The sequence below is a fragment of the Mastigoproctus giganteus genome, chromosome 1 (genome assembly GCF_048544385.1).
Source record: "Mastigoproctus giganteus isolate SK-2022 chromosome 1, ASM4854438v1, whole genome shotgun sequence".
NCBI classification, from domain to species: domain Eukaryota; kingdom Metazoa; phylum Arthropoda; class Arachnida; order Uropygi; family Thelyphonidae; genus Mastigoproctus; species Mastigoproctus giganteus.
In genome coordinates this window covers 51,906,475-51,923,090 of record NC_143575.1, presented here as the reverse complement: position 1 = coordinate 51,923,090, position 16,616 = coordinate 51,906,475, and the positions used below count along the sequence as shown (strand labels likewise).

The 16,616-nt window shown below is 36.2% G+C and overlaps 1 protein-coding gene across 1 annotated transcript in view; it reads right to left on the bottom strand.

The window, feature by feature from the left end:
• LOC150090796 (uncharacterized) overlaps positions 1-15,714 on the bottom strand; it is a 184,196-nt gene extending 168,482 nt beyond the window's left edge. The window contains exon 1 of the mRNA XM_090372819.1: positions 14,602-15,714. Within this exon, the coding sequence (XP_090228945.1) occupies positions 14,602-14,862 (261 nt within the window). The 5' untranslated portion in view covers positions 14,863-15,714. The remainder of the gene's footprint in view (positions 1-14,601) is intronic.
• Between the last annotated feature and the right edge of the window lie 902 nt (positions 15,715-16,616).

Genomic DNA, 16,616 nt, shown 5'->3' with positions numbered 1-16,616 from the left:
TAATTCTGAACTGTTGAAAGCATTTTAGTTCCAGAACTTGTTTCTCTCACAAGAAATCTGATAGAACTATGAGACAAATTACGATACTTTAAAAAAGTCAGTGAGACCTTTTTAAAGTATAATATTTTCAGCCCACTTCATATATACCACTCATATAACAAGATCTGATTCCTAACACTATCTACACCAATGACGTAGTGGCATGTCATACCAATGACACAATCTTGCCGCAATGCAGAAGCTTACTCTTCAAATGGGCTAAAATACAAGGAGACTGAAAGATGTCGAAACAACATCGCTGTCCATGGGCATAAACATAAAGTGGATCATTGATGTACTACACTGGTAGCAGCAGAAACGTGCGTACCAGACGTGTTATGACAGAATGGTTAAGTGGGGAATAGGCAGAGGTTTAGAGAATTTGTGAGTAAGCAATCTGTGGAATTTTACAAACACAAGTGGATCGAATCGAAATCACAAGGAAATCATTCTATGGAGTGTGCAATCATTTTACATCATTAACCATGAATTTATGGGTAAACGTAAATCTTCTAGTAGAGATTTACGTTTGGTCCCCCATAAGGTTGTTTACTGTTAGGTTTTGCTTCCAATAGGTTATTTTTATTACCAAGATGGAGGCTCCAGGAAGTCTTCCCATAATGAAGCCCTGCGTCTACAATCAAGGAACAGCTTATTAAGTATATGTTAAACACTTTTCGTTTCCACTGTTCGGTTTGCTGGACAAAACATCTGAGTATCTGGAAGATAAAACCATGAAACCCTATCAGAGACCGACTAACTCCGCCACGTTGTGAAAAACGCCCTTAAAAATTTCTCGAATCTTTGACGTGATCAAACCCAAACCTCATCCACACCTAGTGTCTAGTGTGGCAGGACCGTGATTATAACCACTGTGGTACCGCGAGGGCTGCCGCACTATGTCCATAGACGCCCATGCGCCTAAAAAATTCTCAAACAAACAAACTGCGAGGGCCAAAGAACAGAAAGTACAACTCTTGCTTTTCTGTTGGATAGTGAACAGTACATCAACTTTGTGTTGTGGCCGGGGTTGACTCAGAAATAGTGCAAGATCTCAGTCTGAGGGATTCCTCATTTCATTAGCATGAAGAAACCACAATATTTTCCCAACATGAGTTCTGACTTTTCCAGGAACAGTTAAGGGCATAATAAAATCGCTATCGATCTGAGCAATGTTAAACTGCTTTGAAATTCTGAGAAAGACCCCCATCTCAATGTTAGGTTCCTCCACAACACCTTGCAGGTTTCAGAAACCTACACTACTAATACCGAAGGCAGCACACGAGACATCTTCATTTAATCACCTTAAAAAATATCTTCCACAAAAGAATCTTGCTTGGATGCTGGGATTGTAGTCATTATTGTTTTATTTTTGTGCCAAATCGACTAAATTTTTAGACAACAATATATGTGCCCGTACATTGCATGTATTCTAGTGACGGTATACTTATTTTACCTGGATGAAACACCCGAGTTTCCGGGTGTTTCATCCAGGAGTCCATGAAAGGATCAACCAACCGACCATGGCATGATGAAGAAGAAGAAGAAGAAGAAGAAGAAGAAGAAGAAGAAGAAGAAAAAAAACTTTCCGTCTTTATGGGATTCGAGCCTAAAATGCCGTTTAGCTGTAGAAAATCAACTTCCACTTTGCTTCTGTTGGAACTTTTTAATGAACGCAATGCGGTCTTTTGAAAAACTCGGTCGAAAGCGCGCCAATGTATTAGTTGAGTTTTTTAGAATAGGCCAAAGATAACTAAAGACCATGAGGTGTCCTAATGTCTGCAAATTGTACATTACTATATTGACGTTTCCAGGATGAAAAACCTGAGTTTCCGAGAGGGAGCAAAAAAGAGCATGCATCCCTCACCACATTGGGGATTTTTTCCTCAAAATATAGCCAAAAACATTCCTTCAGTTGAGACGGGATTTGACTTAAGCCTTTTTCAGATGGTGAGAGAAAAGCAGCGATTAGGCTTTGTGCTTGACGGAAATACGAAGTGTATTGCTAAAAGCACAATTTCCGTGTGTGGTGGTGGTGGTGGGGGTATTACTTTTCATACTATAATGATTTCATTCCTTTACAGTACTTATTCAATATTCCTGTATTATAGATGAGTAACAGAGCATAATCAAGCAAAGGAATAAAATTTAAATTCGATGCTGAAGTGAAATTTAATCAGACTGTACTGAAATGAAAATTCAACTTGGCATATAAAACAACATACCTCTCAATAATCCTGTATAGGTGCATTATATTCAAAGGTTCATTCATGATCAATACCATCACTGGCACCATTCGCTACTGTTCGAATTCTTTTTTTTAGTGGAAGGAGTAGTGCGCTAATTCCCATAATACATCGGTTTAAACTTTTAGCGTATCCTGGCACTGCTTAATAGAAGATCGTGGCTGGGTGGAAATTCTTATTTACTGGCTGTACAGGGAGGAAATGGGAAGTACCAACAACTGCTGCAAAAGAGCCAATAAAGCCCCCATTCTTGAAGTTCTGCGTTGGCTTCCATTAGCTGTAGTATGAAAGAAGGCTGGCTGTAAAACAAGTGATTATCATGCCGCAGTTCCTCCCCACGACCCTTTCGGCGCCATACATACGAGATACGACTGCGACAATTCAGGGAGTGGCTATCCCTAAGGCCTGCTTCACTTTGTGTGCGCATATCCACAAGGCGCGGGCCAGGAATGGCTGACTCACAAATAAGAAAACTTTATGGATCATCCAGAATCCATTTCCTGCCTACTAAATTCGCGAACAAGGAGGTATTCATATTACGACACGCAAGTTTAATATATCCTAATCTAGAATGTTTATTCCACACCGCTCCTCAGGCCCTAAAGGTTTGATGTATTTGTAACAATTTCAAGTGCCACAGTTTCCAAATCTTTCTTGTATCGGAATATATTTGTATAATGCGATATCATACTTATAGAAATCATCTAACTCTAAATATTTAATTATATACAGGGTGGGTCATGAGACACTATTTTTGTTAATTTTTTTCAACGAATACTTATAAATGTCTGTCTCGGGACATAAATTTTATAGGAATAACAGGGGGAAAGAAATACTGAGCAGGATACAAATTGCGAAGTTATATGCAAAACATGAAATTCTAAATATTGTACAACCATAAAGGGTAAAGGTAAATGCTGCTTTAGCACCCTCAAGATTCATAATATTTACCGAATACAAACTTTTTTATGATATTAGTTATAGTGTAAGAAATCTTCCGAGATGTGGTAGACGAAGAACTGCGAATAAAACTAATTCCTACAGGAAGCCATTCTAAGAGGTTGGTCACCAATATCGACTCCTTTCTAGCGAATTAAATGTATTAAGAATCTCCATGAAACTGATCTTAAAAAGCACTGGATTCAAGCCTTACACATTCAAATGAAGCGCGGCCATCAGTGAAGATGGCAAAATATATGGAATTTGCAGAAGTTTTATGCACTGGGTAACGGCAAACGGCAATTCTCTCAAACAGACTGTTTAGCCTGACAAAGCAGTTTTCAAATTAAACAGACTGTTGATGGTTATAATTATGTGTATCAAGCAAAATCATTCTTTAAAAAGAAATTAGTTCTTAAAGTTGTTGTTTTTTTCCCGGAAGAATTAAGTCTGATGTATTATTACTCAGACCTTTTAGTTTGATGGTAAAGTAACTACAGACTCATATCTAAGCATGCTAAATGATTTTTATCTATAAACAACTTCAAGGAAAAGATAGTAGCCTTTGCGCTAAAAAAAAAAAAAAAAAACTCCAACAACAGCATCAAGGAAAAGATCGTTACATGAAGGATGATGCCTTTCCTCATTATTCTCTTGCTGTTCGTATCCAGATGATATCTGTACGAAAACTTCCTGGAATGTAGATCTGAAATCATAGGAATAACAGGGGGAAAGATTTAACCTCGCAGATTTTTTTTTTTTTTTTCTCAGCAAGATTATCTGAAAGTTGAAGTGTACTGTTACAGGCTTAGGACCGTAGACATGATAAAAACAATAATTACCGGTATTGGTGATTTTTCAAAAATTAATCCATCCCTAGGTACAAGTATTTTTCGAGTTACGCGTTTCACAAACACACGAGTTGCATTCGCAAATTTTTTTTTCGAATTACGCGATGCATTTCGAGTTAATGGAAATTTTTAATCGACCCATCACTAGCGTTTCATTTGTGTGGAACTTCATGTGTCGGAGGACTTCATGCGATTAAGTACATGATCAGCCGTGCACCACGATTGTGTGGTCGATCAAAAATCGCACGCCTAACATAATATGATCAATATTGTTCGTTGAAGAAGTTATTTTTCAATCTTTGAAAGGAAAGTGTATTAATCATCATTTTTAGAATTGCAGAGCACCAGTAAACAAAGGCAGCATACTGTGGACTTCCCCTCCCACCGCTCATATTAAGAATGTTTACTCGAAACATTATTACAAAAAGATGCTAGATCAGAAAGGGTACAATTTATTGATACAAGAAAGCGCAAAATATAAAATAAAACATGTTGTTATTAATTTTCGATAGTTCTTAAAGATGCTGTCTAGGACCATAGCAGCGGCTGCATCCAGGCACAAGCTTTCAGTAGCACCAAAATGAAATGTTTCCTTACACAGATTTTTTCATGTTTGGAAGAGTGGGGGTGGAAAATGAACTTAGTCTTGAAGCAGCCCTAGTGCTGTGTATCCCCATGAAAGAACTCAAGCACCAGACCACTTCTTGAAAAATGCTATTCCAAGCTAGTGATGACTCTCGTTTACAACACCAAGATCTATCTAGGCATCGAAATAGAAAAGTTTACATAAACGGAACGCTCATTAATAAAATATCTTATTTTTAATAATCAAGTATGTATGTACATAACATTACCAATGCGTGTGACGAAAAGAACGGCGTTCTCGGGCGCTCCGGTCCATTCCAAGCCCAGGATCTAATACCCTCTTATACAAAATATATTTATTTTATACTTGTTCATAACATTTACGCCATCCCAAAATACCAATTCGCTGCAGAAATTACAGTTCCGAAAAAGATAAACAAAATACATTAAGTTTATACTCCTAAATGGCCACACAGACCACGGTAGTTTACAATATGAAAATACAAGCACGTTAACGTATTTATCGTAGGGACGAATAATGTTCATCCCAAACTCGTATACAACTGTAATTGCGGAACTTTTTTATCCTGAATTCCAACTTCTTTTAGCAAATGACATTTCCATGGTTTCAGTATTTATTCATGTTCTGAGCAAAATAAGAGTCCCATTTGGCATTATTATAATATCAATTAGGACGAATGGCCTCCGTAGCCGAGTGGTCAAGAGCGGGAGTGTAGTAGCACACGCTCTTTGAGTAGACCGGGGTTCAAGCCCCTGGCTACTAAAAACAGTCGATCTGCCAACCCGCACTGGACCAGCGTGGCAGATTATGGTCTATTTCCCTCAATTGAATTGTTGAGGAGGCTTCGATCCTGCAGTGGGTTGATAATAGCTGCAGTTTTTACGTGATATCTCTTCCTCTTTTCCTTGAATGAACTATTGGTTGAAATAATTAACTTCCCTGCCTTGACCACTCAGTTACGTCAAACTACCCTGAATAGGAGTTCGAAACTAGATTAGAAGTACCTAAATATTACTTGATAGTGTTCCTAAAGACAAATGCAGGGGAATTCCTGAGCCAAGAGTAATCACATTACGGTTACATAAACGATATGAAACTACTGTAGGTTCCTTACAAAAAGATATCTTGAAAGACAGCCAATCCCAGATATATGACATATGGCAGGAGTTACTGCAGATTTAAAATGGTTGCCCATGCTAAACTTTGGGATGGGGATTCAATGAAAACCTGATAAATTTTCGGTACAACAAATAATTTACACGAGCTGATTCAATATGGAGACCAATTCACACCAAATATATTACAAGTTTCTATTCAACGAATCATTTCAGTTGATTATAGAGTAAAACAAAAAACAGATTTTGTTAATTATTCATTTAAAATTATTGTACACAGAGATACAGTGTTCAAAGCGAAATATGTTCGATATCGCATTTTCATTGTGAAAATGAGTGTTAAAGTCGAGTAATAAAATTCGGCAGCCTGCGTACACCTTTCATAGCATCTGTGGAGATTCAAAACATCTCTTTCTGTATTCTTTCAAATCAACAGTACAAAGATTCGTTTTGTACTGTTGATTTGAAAGAAGAACACTTTTTGAACACATTCTATTTGAGATATCCCCAATGGAAATAGTCACTTGTGATTTAAAGATAGACCGCCAAAAGGCACATCCACCATGAACACAGGAAATCTATTTGAGAGTAATGTTTCCAAATGATTCTTTCAAAAAATCCATCATAATATCCACTGTATGAAGCATTGCGCCATCTTAACCTGGTTTCAATGGTATCAGCTCCGCAACCCATCAGAAAAGAAACAGTCATTTGCAAAACATCCGGGTAAACATCAGAAGCGACTGTACCTTCAGTGAACACAGGTCCAAAGATGCCTGCATTAGAAAGCCAACACCACATAACTCGTTGGGAATGCATGGATTAGACAAATATATCCAACTAAAATAGTTCGATGAATAAAAAAATAATAATAATTCCAAACGCATAACCTCCACTCAAGAACAAGGCTTCTGATTTAACATAAACTATTTAAAGTCCTAAGGAGAGTAAATTTGTTAATCGCTATTTTTATAACATTGATAAAGACGAAACCAAGTTAAAGAAGAGTTAGACAAGAAGTTTCAGAATGAAAACGAGTTAACATTGAAGGAAGACAAATGCGAGTTGTCATTCTACTGTATTTATCAAGCATATGTGAATAACATTATTTCCATGTGCCGCAATAAGACCGAGTGATGTCTCTTTAAAAGAAACAAAATCGGAAACACGTTTATTTGAAACAGCCTCCTTTTCTTATGGAATAGGAAGATGATATATAGAGATCTATCTTTCCTCTACACTGGGGTGTCAAACTTAGATATGCCGAACGGCTGCGTTTATTGTTTTCGGTTGCCACCCACCTCGTTCAACTTTGCACCGAAAATGTTATTCGTTTGGTTTTTAAAATTTCCCCGACCGCCTAATCAGTGGCAATGGTTACTCATAACTGTTTATAATTGCGCAAACACATCAAAAGCCTTATGAATGAAAACTGAGTTAATTCAGTCTGCAAGTCTCTACTGTTAACTACTGAAAAAACAATGTGGATTTTCGAAATGCGCGATAAAACTTATCAACACGAACCCGATCCACAGGCTCGTTCTTCGCCAAGCAACAATTTAATTCAACATGGAAATTTTAAAACGATAAAATAAAATCAAGTTTTCCTTGATAAAGACCAAATCAAATGCTTATTAAAAATCCGTAATCCAATTACTTATAGAAATAAAGTCTATAATTAGGCAAACAATTTCAAATAAAATCAGTACTCTTTCTTATCTCCCTTCCTTCCCCAGAATATCGTATGCAGTAAAATCCAATTCGAAACCTTTTTTCCTTAATTCCAACTTCTAAAATAGCAAATGACATTTCCATTGGCTTCAGTATTTGCTCATGTTCTGAACAAAATAAGGGTCCCAGTTGGCATTATTATTATATATTAATTAGAACGATCTACATGATATCTGTTCATCTTTTCCTTGGATGAGCTATTGTTTCAAATAATTCAAGCCTGTAAGTGACACGTTTATTGTGTTTCTTCACTATTGCCCATTCTGGTACTAAACAGAATTTCTATTGTTCTTTCACCTCTGTCCATAGAGCAGGGACCGGAAAATGGTGGATCGCGAAGCATAAAATCAAAAAATTAATTTTGTGGAAAACATCAATGCCAGAAATCTCATTAATTACTTGCCTAATTTGGTTTTATCCTTTACTTCAACATGGAAATTTTATTCAAATTTGTATGTACCTCTATGGTACTTTTTTGAAATAAAAAAAATAAAAAAAATTTAAGTAATTCTAAAACAAGCTTAATGTTGATGGCCACTTGCAAAGTGGTCTTCCATATTCTGCTTCGCAGCTTGTGACTGCTACATGTTTTTCGGTCAGTTTACCAGCCCTTGCACAACTGCTGCAAAGGCAGCAGTTGTGCAAGAACAACTACTCTTTATGCTCTGTGTATGGATAGTATGTGTATGGAAAAAGCGTTACTCCAGGTAACACTTTTCAAAACGTTCTGTAAACAATACTGAATGGGTAACGGACTGGACTCTTAAAACCGTAACCATTTCCCTTTTGAGTTACATCACGGTGCTTGCCAGGGCTGTGCAAAGGTACTTGGGGGCCCGGATGCAAAAGGGGTTAAGGGGCCTCGTTTATTTATGTTGAGACTTTGATGACTCCCTCAATTGAGACCCCCTATATCGGTGACCCTGGTGCAGCGCATCCAATACAACCCTTCATTTGCACAGCTCTGGTGCTTGCTAATGATTACAGTACTGAATTCATTTTATTCTCTTCACAAGCTTTTCACTACATACCAAACCGTTGGATATGCCAGCGGTTTTGGTTCTTAAATGCACCAGCCAGCGGTTTTGGTGCTTAAATTTCTGACTATTTTTATCCTGGGAGGTACATATAATAGCTTTATGTAGTACACAGCTAAAACATTACATCAGAATCCTTTACGACCTATACTTACAGCTTGAATTCGCCGTGGCATGGATGCAGCTAGTAGTCGAATTTTTTTCCAGCGTAATTTCACACCTGCCATAGGTTCTGATCTCGAGACCGGAAAACGGTTAGGGAGAGTAACTAAATTCCCCATCATGCACTCAAACAGATGTTGCGAGATGTATGGTCGCCTTTATCATCTTGAAAGCGGTCATCTATTGGGAGAAACGTGAAATACTGCAGGGTATACGTGACCTGGTACAATTATTAAATGTGCAATAGCCTTTTGTCGTTTTTTGGACATATCAGAAGACCTATCAATGCCATTAGAATATTTTCTCGATTATAACGAAGTTAGCGAAATTCTCAATTTCGCTAACTTCTTAGAAATTGTCTTTCTCAAGTTTGAGAACCTCCTGTTCTGACTTTTCTTGACACAAATATCAGTTTTTTGGGTATCCATAAACTTTCCTCTTCTTTCATTCTACCTGTAATTTTTCTCCACAACTATCAATCCTGTACGAATCTCAAAACGCGTCCCGCCTGGGAATACCATTTAAAATTTGGAGCGGTAATAGTCTTCAGTCGTTCCAAAAATTATGGACTCTGTTCGAAGAGGATCGATTACATCACAAAGTCACTTTTACTCTTTTTCCTCACCCGCTCTCTCTTCTTACCTTCGCCAACATTCTGTTTTGTCAGAAACTAACTACACATATAGTTAAATTAAATAATTTTTCTAAGCATTTTATTTACTAGCTATCCCCCTATAACTTGCGTCACAAAAACTGCAAATGGAGTCTCTTACATGGTATTTGTGACACGTATATATTAATCAAACTTAAAGCACAGCGGCTGGTCTTGCGCAATAGCAATGTGTCCACTAAGCAGAAATGCATTATGGTTAGTTTAATAGTATATTATTATTATTAAAGTATATATATTAAGAACAGAGTTTGAATTGAAGCACGAGCCAAGTAATATATAGATGTCTCCCCTTCCACAGTTTAAAACCCTAAAATCATATCCGATTACTTCGATGCAAAAAAAGGTTTATTTGCTGGAACTCTCTTCCCCCCAGACGTTTTGCATAGCTGCAACCTTCATTTGGCTGTTACTCCCCTTACTAGTTGGATCAACTCGGTAACGGCCTCTACCGCAGCAAAATTAGTCTGTATCTCGGCGAGATCGAAAAGGTGGCAGATATCGGCACTTGCCAATCTCTTCCATTATAATCAAATCCTCTCCAAGGCATGAAACGCATCATGTGCTCCTAATGAACGATCGATCTACTTTGTGAGCCCATGCAATCTTCTTTATTTAACAGAAAAAATAATAATAATAAAAAATACCAGCTGCAAACTAAAAATAAAGTAATACTTTAAGCAGAGAAAATGGCCTCCCTTTCTACCCCCCCCCCCACCTCCCACGTAACTCAACCCTATGATCGGGTCCATGACTTTTTAAGAACAACAGTATTAAGATAAGCAGAGCTCAAATTACTGCTGCCCTTAACTCCCTCTCACCAACTGTCACTGATTTGATGGACCCCCCCCCCCCCAACAATTCTGGATTAAGTTCCCATATACAGTACAACTCGCACCTCATTTTCAATGCATTTCACCAGGGTGAAACTAGACAGAGAATGTTTATATTATCAAGCTAGTAACCAAAAATGCAATTTCCGTAGAGAATAGTATCGGTCAGAGGTTCCTAGCCAGCGCACCGGTCAACCACATTGGTATCTTATGACGTACCGGTGTGTTAATTAATGAGTACATAAGTCTGTTTTGAAAAGTCAAAATTTAATACCTGCTCTTCCTCAATTTATAAATGAGGTTTTTATATTTTCACATAACATGTGATTTAAACATTTTCCTCTTTACTTGAATTTTTTTTGTTTCTATTTCGAATTTTGAATCTGTTTCGCTTTTACTAGCGAATCTGGATTGATTAATTGAAGATCTGATTCAATATTCATCGAAGTTCTATATTTATTTTTCATTGCAATCATCGCTGAAAATCCAGCCTTACACAAGTAAGTCGAATTAAATGGCATTAAAACTTTAATTGCCTGCTCAGAAAGTAGGAGATATTCTTGGCAGATAAGATAGCCAAAATTTTGTTAAGTTTGAACTCTTAAACTTCAACATTAAGTCCCTGTCAGACCTATGAATGACTCCTTGTACATCACATCTTCTGTGATCTCATTCGAGAATGCGAAAGGGTTCCTAATCCAATCCTCTGCTGTAAAGTCTTCCTGGAAATATTTTTTAAAACTTGTATGAAAAGATTTTATATGTTCGTGGATGTCGTCAGTCACATTTTTGGTCATAGATATGTTATTTTCTTGGATAAAATCATGAAGTTAAGATAACATGCTCATATTGTTTTTTAATACCTGCTCTTCCATTAGTTTTAATTTTCTTTTAAAAACATTAATTTTATCACTGGAATAAAAATACAATAATTAGGATAGCAGTGTGTCGTAATTTCTAATGATATAAATTTCAAATTATCTGTGAAATAACTAAACATTACTTTTAATGTTCACTAACCAACCTCTGAAGGAAGACTTACTAGGTATATATAACCATGAATATAACCATGGATGCCAACAGCATATGGTGCAAGGTGTTGCGCGTGCACCACCTTTGAATTTCGAAGTAATAGACAATTTTTAATATTTTTATTAATTTATCGAAACATAAGATATTGCATGTATTCGAAAATTCGGTGAACAAAATATTTATTTCCCACATGCACCACCTTGCAAAATATCCTGCCGGCGCCCATGAATATAACAAAGCAAATCAAGGTCTTCATTACTCTATTTTGCATTGCAACTTGCACAGAGAATCGTTTCCTTCAATTAACTGATAAATCTTAGAACCAGATACTCGAATCGCATGACTTGATTTCAAATTTAAAAAAAAAAATAAATAAAATAATATATATATATTATTCATAAATATATATGGAAAGAAAGCAGGATCGTGCTACAAAAATTTAGAATATTTTATGGCACTTCAAATTTCGATGTCAAACGGATATTAATGGAAGTTTCATTTCCATCCTCAATACACAAAGTAAAGGGTCAAGGAATTAGTTAAACTTGATCAGAATCTTTGAACATCGTAACATTTCCAATTTTTTTTAAGAATTAACTGAAATATAATAAGAAATACCTATAGTTATTCATAAGTTATATTTTGAATTATTTTTATTTTATCCTGCATAATATATTGTGATTATTTTTAACCCCTAAAGGCTGTATTCAGAGTATCTTGAATAGACGAGTCGCACTCATCTGAAACCAGATGGTGCTAAATGTATCTTTCGGGATTTCGAATAACTAATTTCACACTGGCAAGGCATGGCTGTTCCAGATGTACAAGTGAAGAATATTCCATATTATAATTATAATATGAAATAACTGACTAATGATATAAGCTCCAATACAAGTCAACATGTACAAGAATGAAACTCCTCAACTTCCACCTGAGACTGGCTAACTACAGTCCCGCCTGAAATGGATTTTAAGAAATTCCACTAGTTATGGACAGGATTTGAACCTCAAAGCTTTCCAAACGAGTGACAATTAGCAAAATCCCCCGTCTTGTGTCACGAAGGGCTTTCACAGCACCATCCAGTTTACCTAAATGTTCAATTGATCGTTATTTATATTGTAAAACTTTGAAATAAAGGTATTCTCTTTCTATAAACCGTCTTCCGTATTTCTTCAACCAGACGAAATTCTCGGTTGCGACCATTTGTACGTTTGGCATATCTTTCTAGGCCAAAACCTTTAACCTTTCCGAGAAAAGATTAGAAGAGACGGTAAGTATCCTTCGATTCTAGAAGTCATTTCTATGGATGCAACCGAATGTATCGGCTAAAAGTAATTTCCATTCAAATAGGATTCGGACACCAAAGCTGAGTAGTGTTTGAATAAATGAAGCTGCTCCAAATTGTGCATTCCGATCCTATCTCTTAAATTGATTTTAATATTTGTTTTTCTCGATCAAATTAATTTTTTATCAATCACTGTACCCAGAAAATAAAGGCATTAACTAAATTTTAACGAAATTTTATTTTATTATTATTATTATTTTAGTATTTTTTTAATACTGCACGTTTATCTAAAGACTTCAACCTTTGGTACTACCTAACTGTGAATTTTAGCTAACGTGAATCTGGTGGCTCATCTTTCACTATCGCTTGCTTTTAATTAATTCGTGTCGATACCCGCTTTATTATGGACTTCGGTTACATTTAGGTGTATAAATGGAATATGAAAGTAATCTAATCTTACATTATCATTTGTCAGTGCTGGTCGCCATTATCTGGTTTTGGAAACATGGCAGAAAAATAAAAGTGGTAAGGTATTATTCCACTTTTATTGCACTTAGTATGTGGATAGCTAACAGTTTATCGTTCATTACACCTACAACCTTTTGCAAAAATTATATCGAAGTATATATATACTCCGAAACTATATTGATAACACTAATAATAATAATTTTGAAAATATGTTTCAATTTATGGTGGTACAAAATTCAGTTTCCAGAAAATTTACTTTGTTTTCCATTATTGTTCTTATAGTACAGGAATTCACTTTTCTCAGAAAATGAGAATTTTCTATGCCATTTTTATGTATAAATTTTCCAACGATCCCTCTTCTATATCATTTTCCCCTTTGTTTTCCGAAAGTAGGATTATGTTCTACCACGCAATTGTTTTTTACGCGCAATTTAAAAGACCTAGACAAAATAAATGTTATAGCACTTTATTATAAATATTTTTTATTTTAATTAAATTAATTAATCAGCTAACAGGCATGATTTCACATCAATAAGGTGAGAATAGCGTAATGGCAAGAGAAATAAAGATTTTGTTTGTGCATGCGCGCGCGCATGAGTGGTAAGAGTGAGCCAGTTTTTGCAGACGTTTGTATTTCTTTACATACAGGAAACTATAACTTGTAAGTGGAACTGAATAGCCAATATGCATTTGTATCAGAAATATCGATATTACAAAATTATAACACTATATCTTGTTATTTCAATTTTAAAATAAATCAAAGCATAAAAATTCCTAACCTTGTCCCTCCCCACACACACAAACAGCATTCTTTAAAAACAAAACTGAACGAGGTCTAATACATATCATGTAACCGATGAAAGTCCAAACTTTTTTTTATTATTTATATGTGTAAACAGCCATCGGACTGCGCATTTGTTTCCACACTAAAGCATTCCCCCCCCCTAATCTCAGGGTAATTAAATTAAGCCAATTACAAGACAGCATGCACGCGCGTCATATTTTGAATTCCATTCTAAAAAAAAGTCCGATCTACATTACTAAATGTCGATGTTTACAAAATTTGACTGTAATTAAACAAATATATTTCATACTTTTAATTTGTATTTCATGTTTCGTCGATATTTTAAATGCTAATTAATAACGTGCCTGATTTAAATTTCATTTTAATTAGAGAATTATCTAAATGTGTGCATAGTTTTATTAGAATTCGAAAATAAACCGTACTCTGTGGTATTTATAAAAAAAATTAAAAAATAAAAACTCTTGGCGAATTCAAGGCGATTTTATAAATGATAAAAGCAGTTATATATTCATTAAGTATTAACGCACTAATATTCAATTTTTAAATACTACTTTATTCAAATAATCTCTAAATGACCTAATAATATTTTGCATATTTGAATATAACTGTCGAAAACGAAAATCATACAAGATAAACCCATGCAGTTACGTTGCTTAATAGCACCCATGTTGGCCTGTCGTCTGCTACCACCAAAAGATAGACAAGCTGAACTACGTATAATGCCTGGAGAGGCAGAGCAACAGAGAATGAAAGTTTTAAGTAAAACTAAATCAACACTTACCGATAGTAACCTCTGGGTATCCGTTGGAGTTGCACTAGGGTCTTTCGTACTTCTGTGATCACTTTTCTTGGCCTTTTTCGCCTTTGCTTCTAAGAAACGCTGCTTCAAAAGTAAAGTTTCCTGGCGCTGTTGGTTATATAGTCCGTTGGCTGTGTTGTCGTAGCGCGGAAGGCAGGCATTTTGGTGGCGGCGGTAGAGCTCAAACCGGCGGCGTAACCGGTCCACTACTGTTTGTCGCTTCGGGGTTAGAATATCCCCCATGCCTCCTTTCGCCGCCGGCCCCACGGCGGTGCCTTACTTGTGGCGCGTCGGGAGGAACGCTGGGGAAAAGGTAGGAATGCACACGGTCAGCACCCCAGGCCAACGGCTATAGTCCAGTAGAAACAACGTACATCCATGATAATGACAGATGTTCTAAATTCTAAAGTAGCACGCCATCTGAAGTATCACATTATTGTCAAGTGTTTAGCACTTTCACATTTGAGTGTTGAAGCTAATGGACACCTTCATCCTTTACACCCAATAATTTTTAAACTTTACAACTCACTCCGATTAAAATAATAAAAATAAAACTTCAGTGAAACTTAAGCACTCTCCAATTACCTTTGAGAGTTTTCACCAAGTGCCATATAAACCAATCGGTGCTTTCGTAAGACACCAGCACATCACTACTACTACTTGATAAAAACTCCACGTTGGAAAAGTTGATAAATCTACAAGCTCTAAGCACAATCGTCTCACTAACACCACTGTCGCCGTGCCTCATCTCGCAGACGTGGAACGCGAGTGTTCGATCGGTCACTCCAGCTACGACAGGTTGAAGCTACGGCGTCTGTCGAAAGCGAACCACGGCTACATTGGGGGCTGCTTTGCGCGATCGCGCGCGCGCGCGGTAGCGGTGGTTGGTGAGGCGACTTATGGGCTGCCAGGAGAAGAGGGGAGGTAGCTGGTAGACTGACTTGTGTCCCATTTCCAAGGCTCCGGGTTTATCTGTAGCATAGCCATGCTATTTTCTCTAGTACGTTCGTCACCTACTACACTGTAGAAATCATCATCCGAAGCTGTGGTTCGAGAGTAGTCATCAATCCACAGCCACAGTTCTCGACTTGCCAAATGGACTTGGCAGCCACTGCATAAACTTTAACAAAAGACAACAAACTTTCCTAAAGACACTTTATTTCAAACTCAGTATTATAGAATTTTACCGGTAGGTGGCACCACTTGGGCGATGTTTACATCTGTGAGTTAAATTCTCCGACATGCATAAGGGAAAATTATGGTTGGTCATGTGCCTTGTTTAATGTTATGAAACGTAATCGTTTGCTAACTAAACTAGAGGAATGATAAATTTCGCAATAACTCAAATTCATATTCTTTGCATATGGCGTTGGCTATCTTTTGGTAATTTATATGAACAGCGTTACTTAAATTTCTCAGTTTTAAAGATCTTAATACATGATAATTAATATTTCAAATATGCAGTAATAATACCAGTTATATTTAAATGTGATCAAAGGAAGGAAATGCATGGACTTAAAAATAAGTCCAGACCTTCTTAAATATAATATGGTCTAATTTCCTCTAAACGTTTTGTTTTTTTATAGCCACCTAAATTAAATAGATATATTTTGTGTCCCTTGTATATGTGCATTTAAATGAGAAAAACTATTTTACTTAAAAAGTTTATAATTAAAAATGCAATATGCAATTAATAAAAAATAAATTTTTATAATTTAATGTATACGTTTAATGAAAACAGCGTACAACATAAAAAGCTGTACACGCTGCTCCTTTTTTTTTTTTTTTTTTCGTAAATAGGCAATCAGCAAAAGTTTGCTAGATTAAAAATTCTTCAAAACTGAAATTCTTTAATTTATTTTTTAATTTGAAATCTTTATAATTTGTTGTTATTTTTTTGTTCTTATTGGTTTTCTTGTTCACGTCTCTCCCCCAAAAGATATAATTATCAAAAAATAATTTTTCACTCCCCAACGAAGATGCTCTGCAAGAGTGTG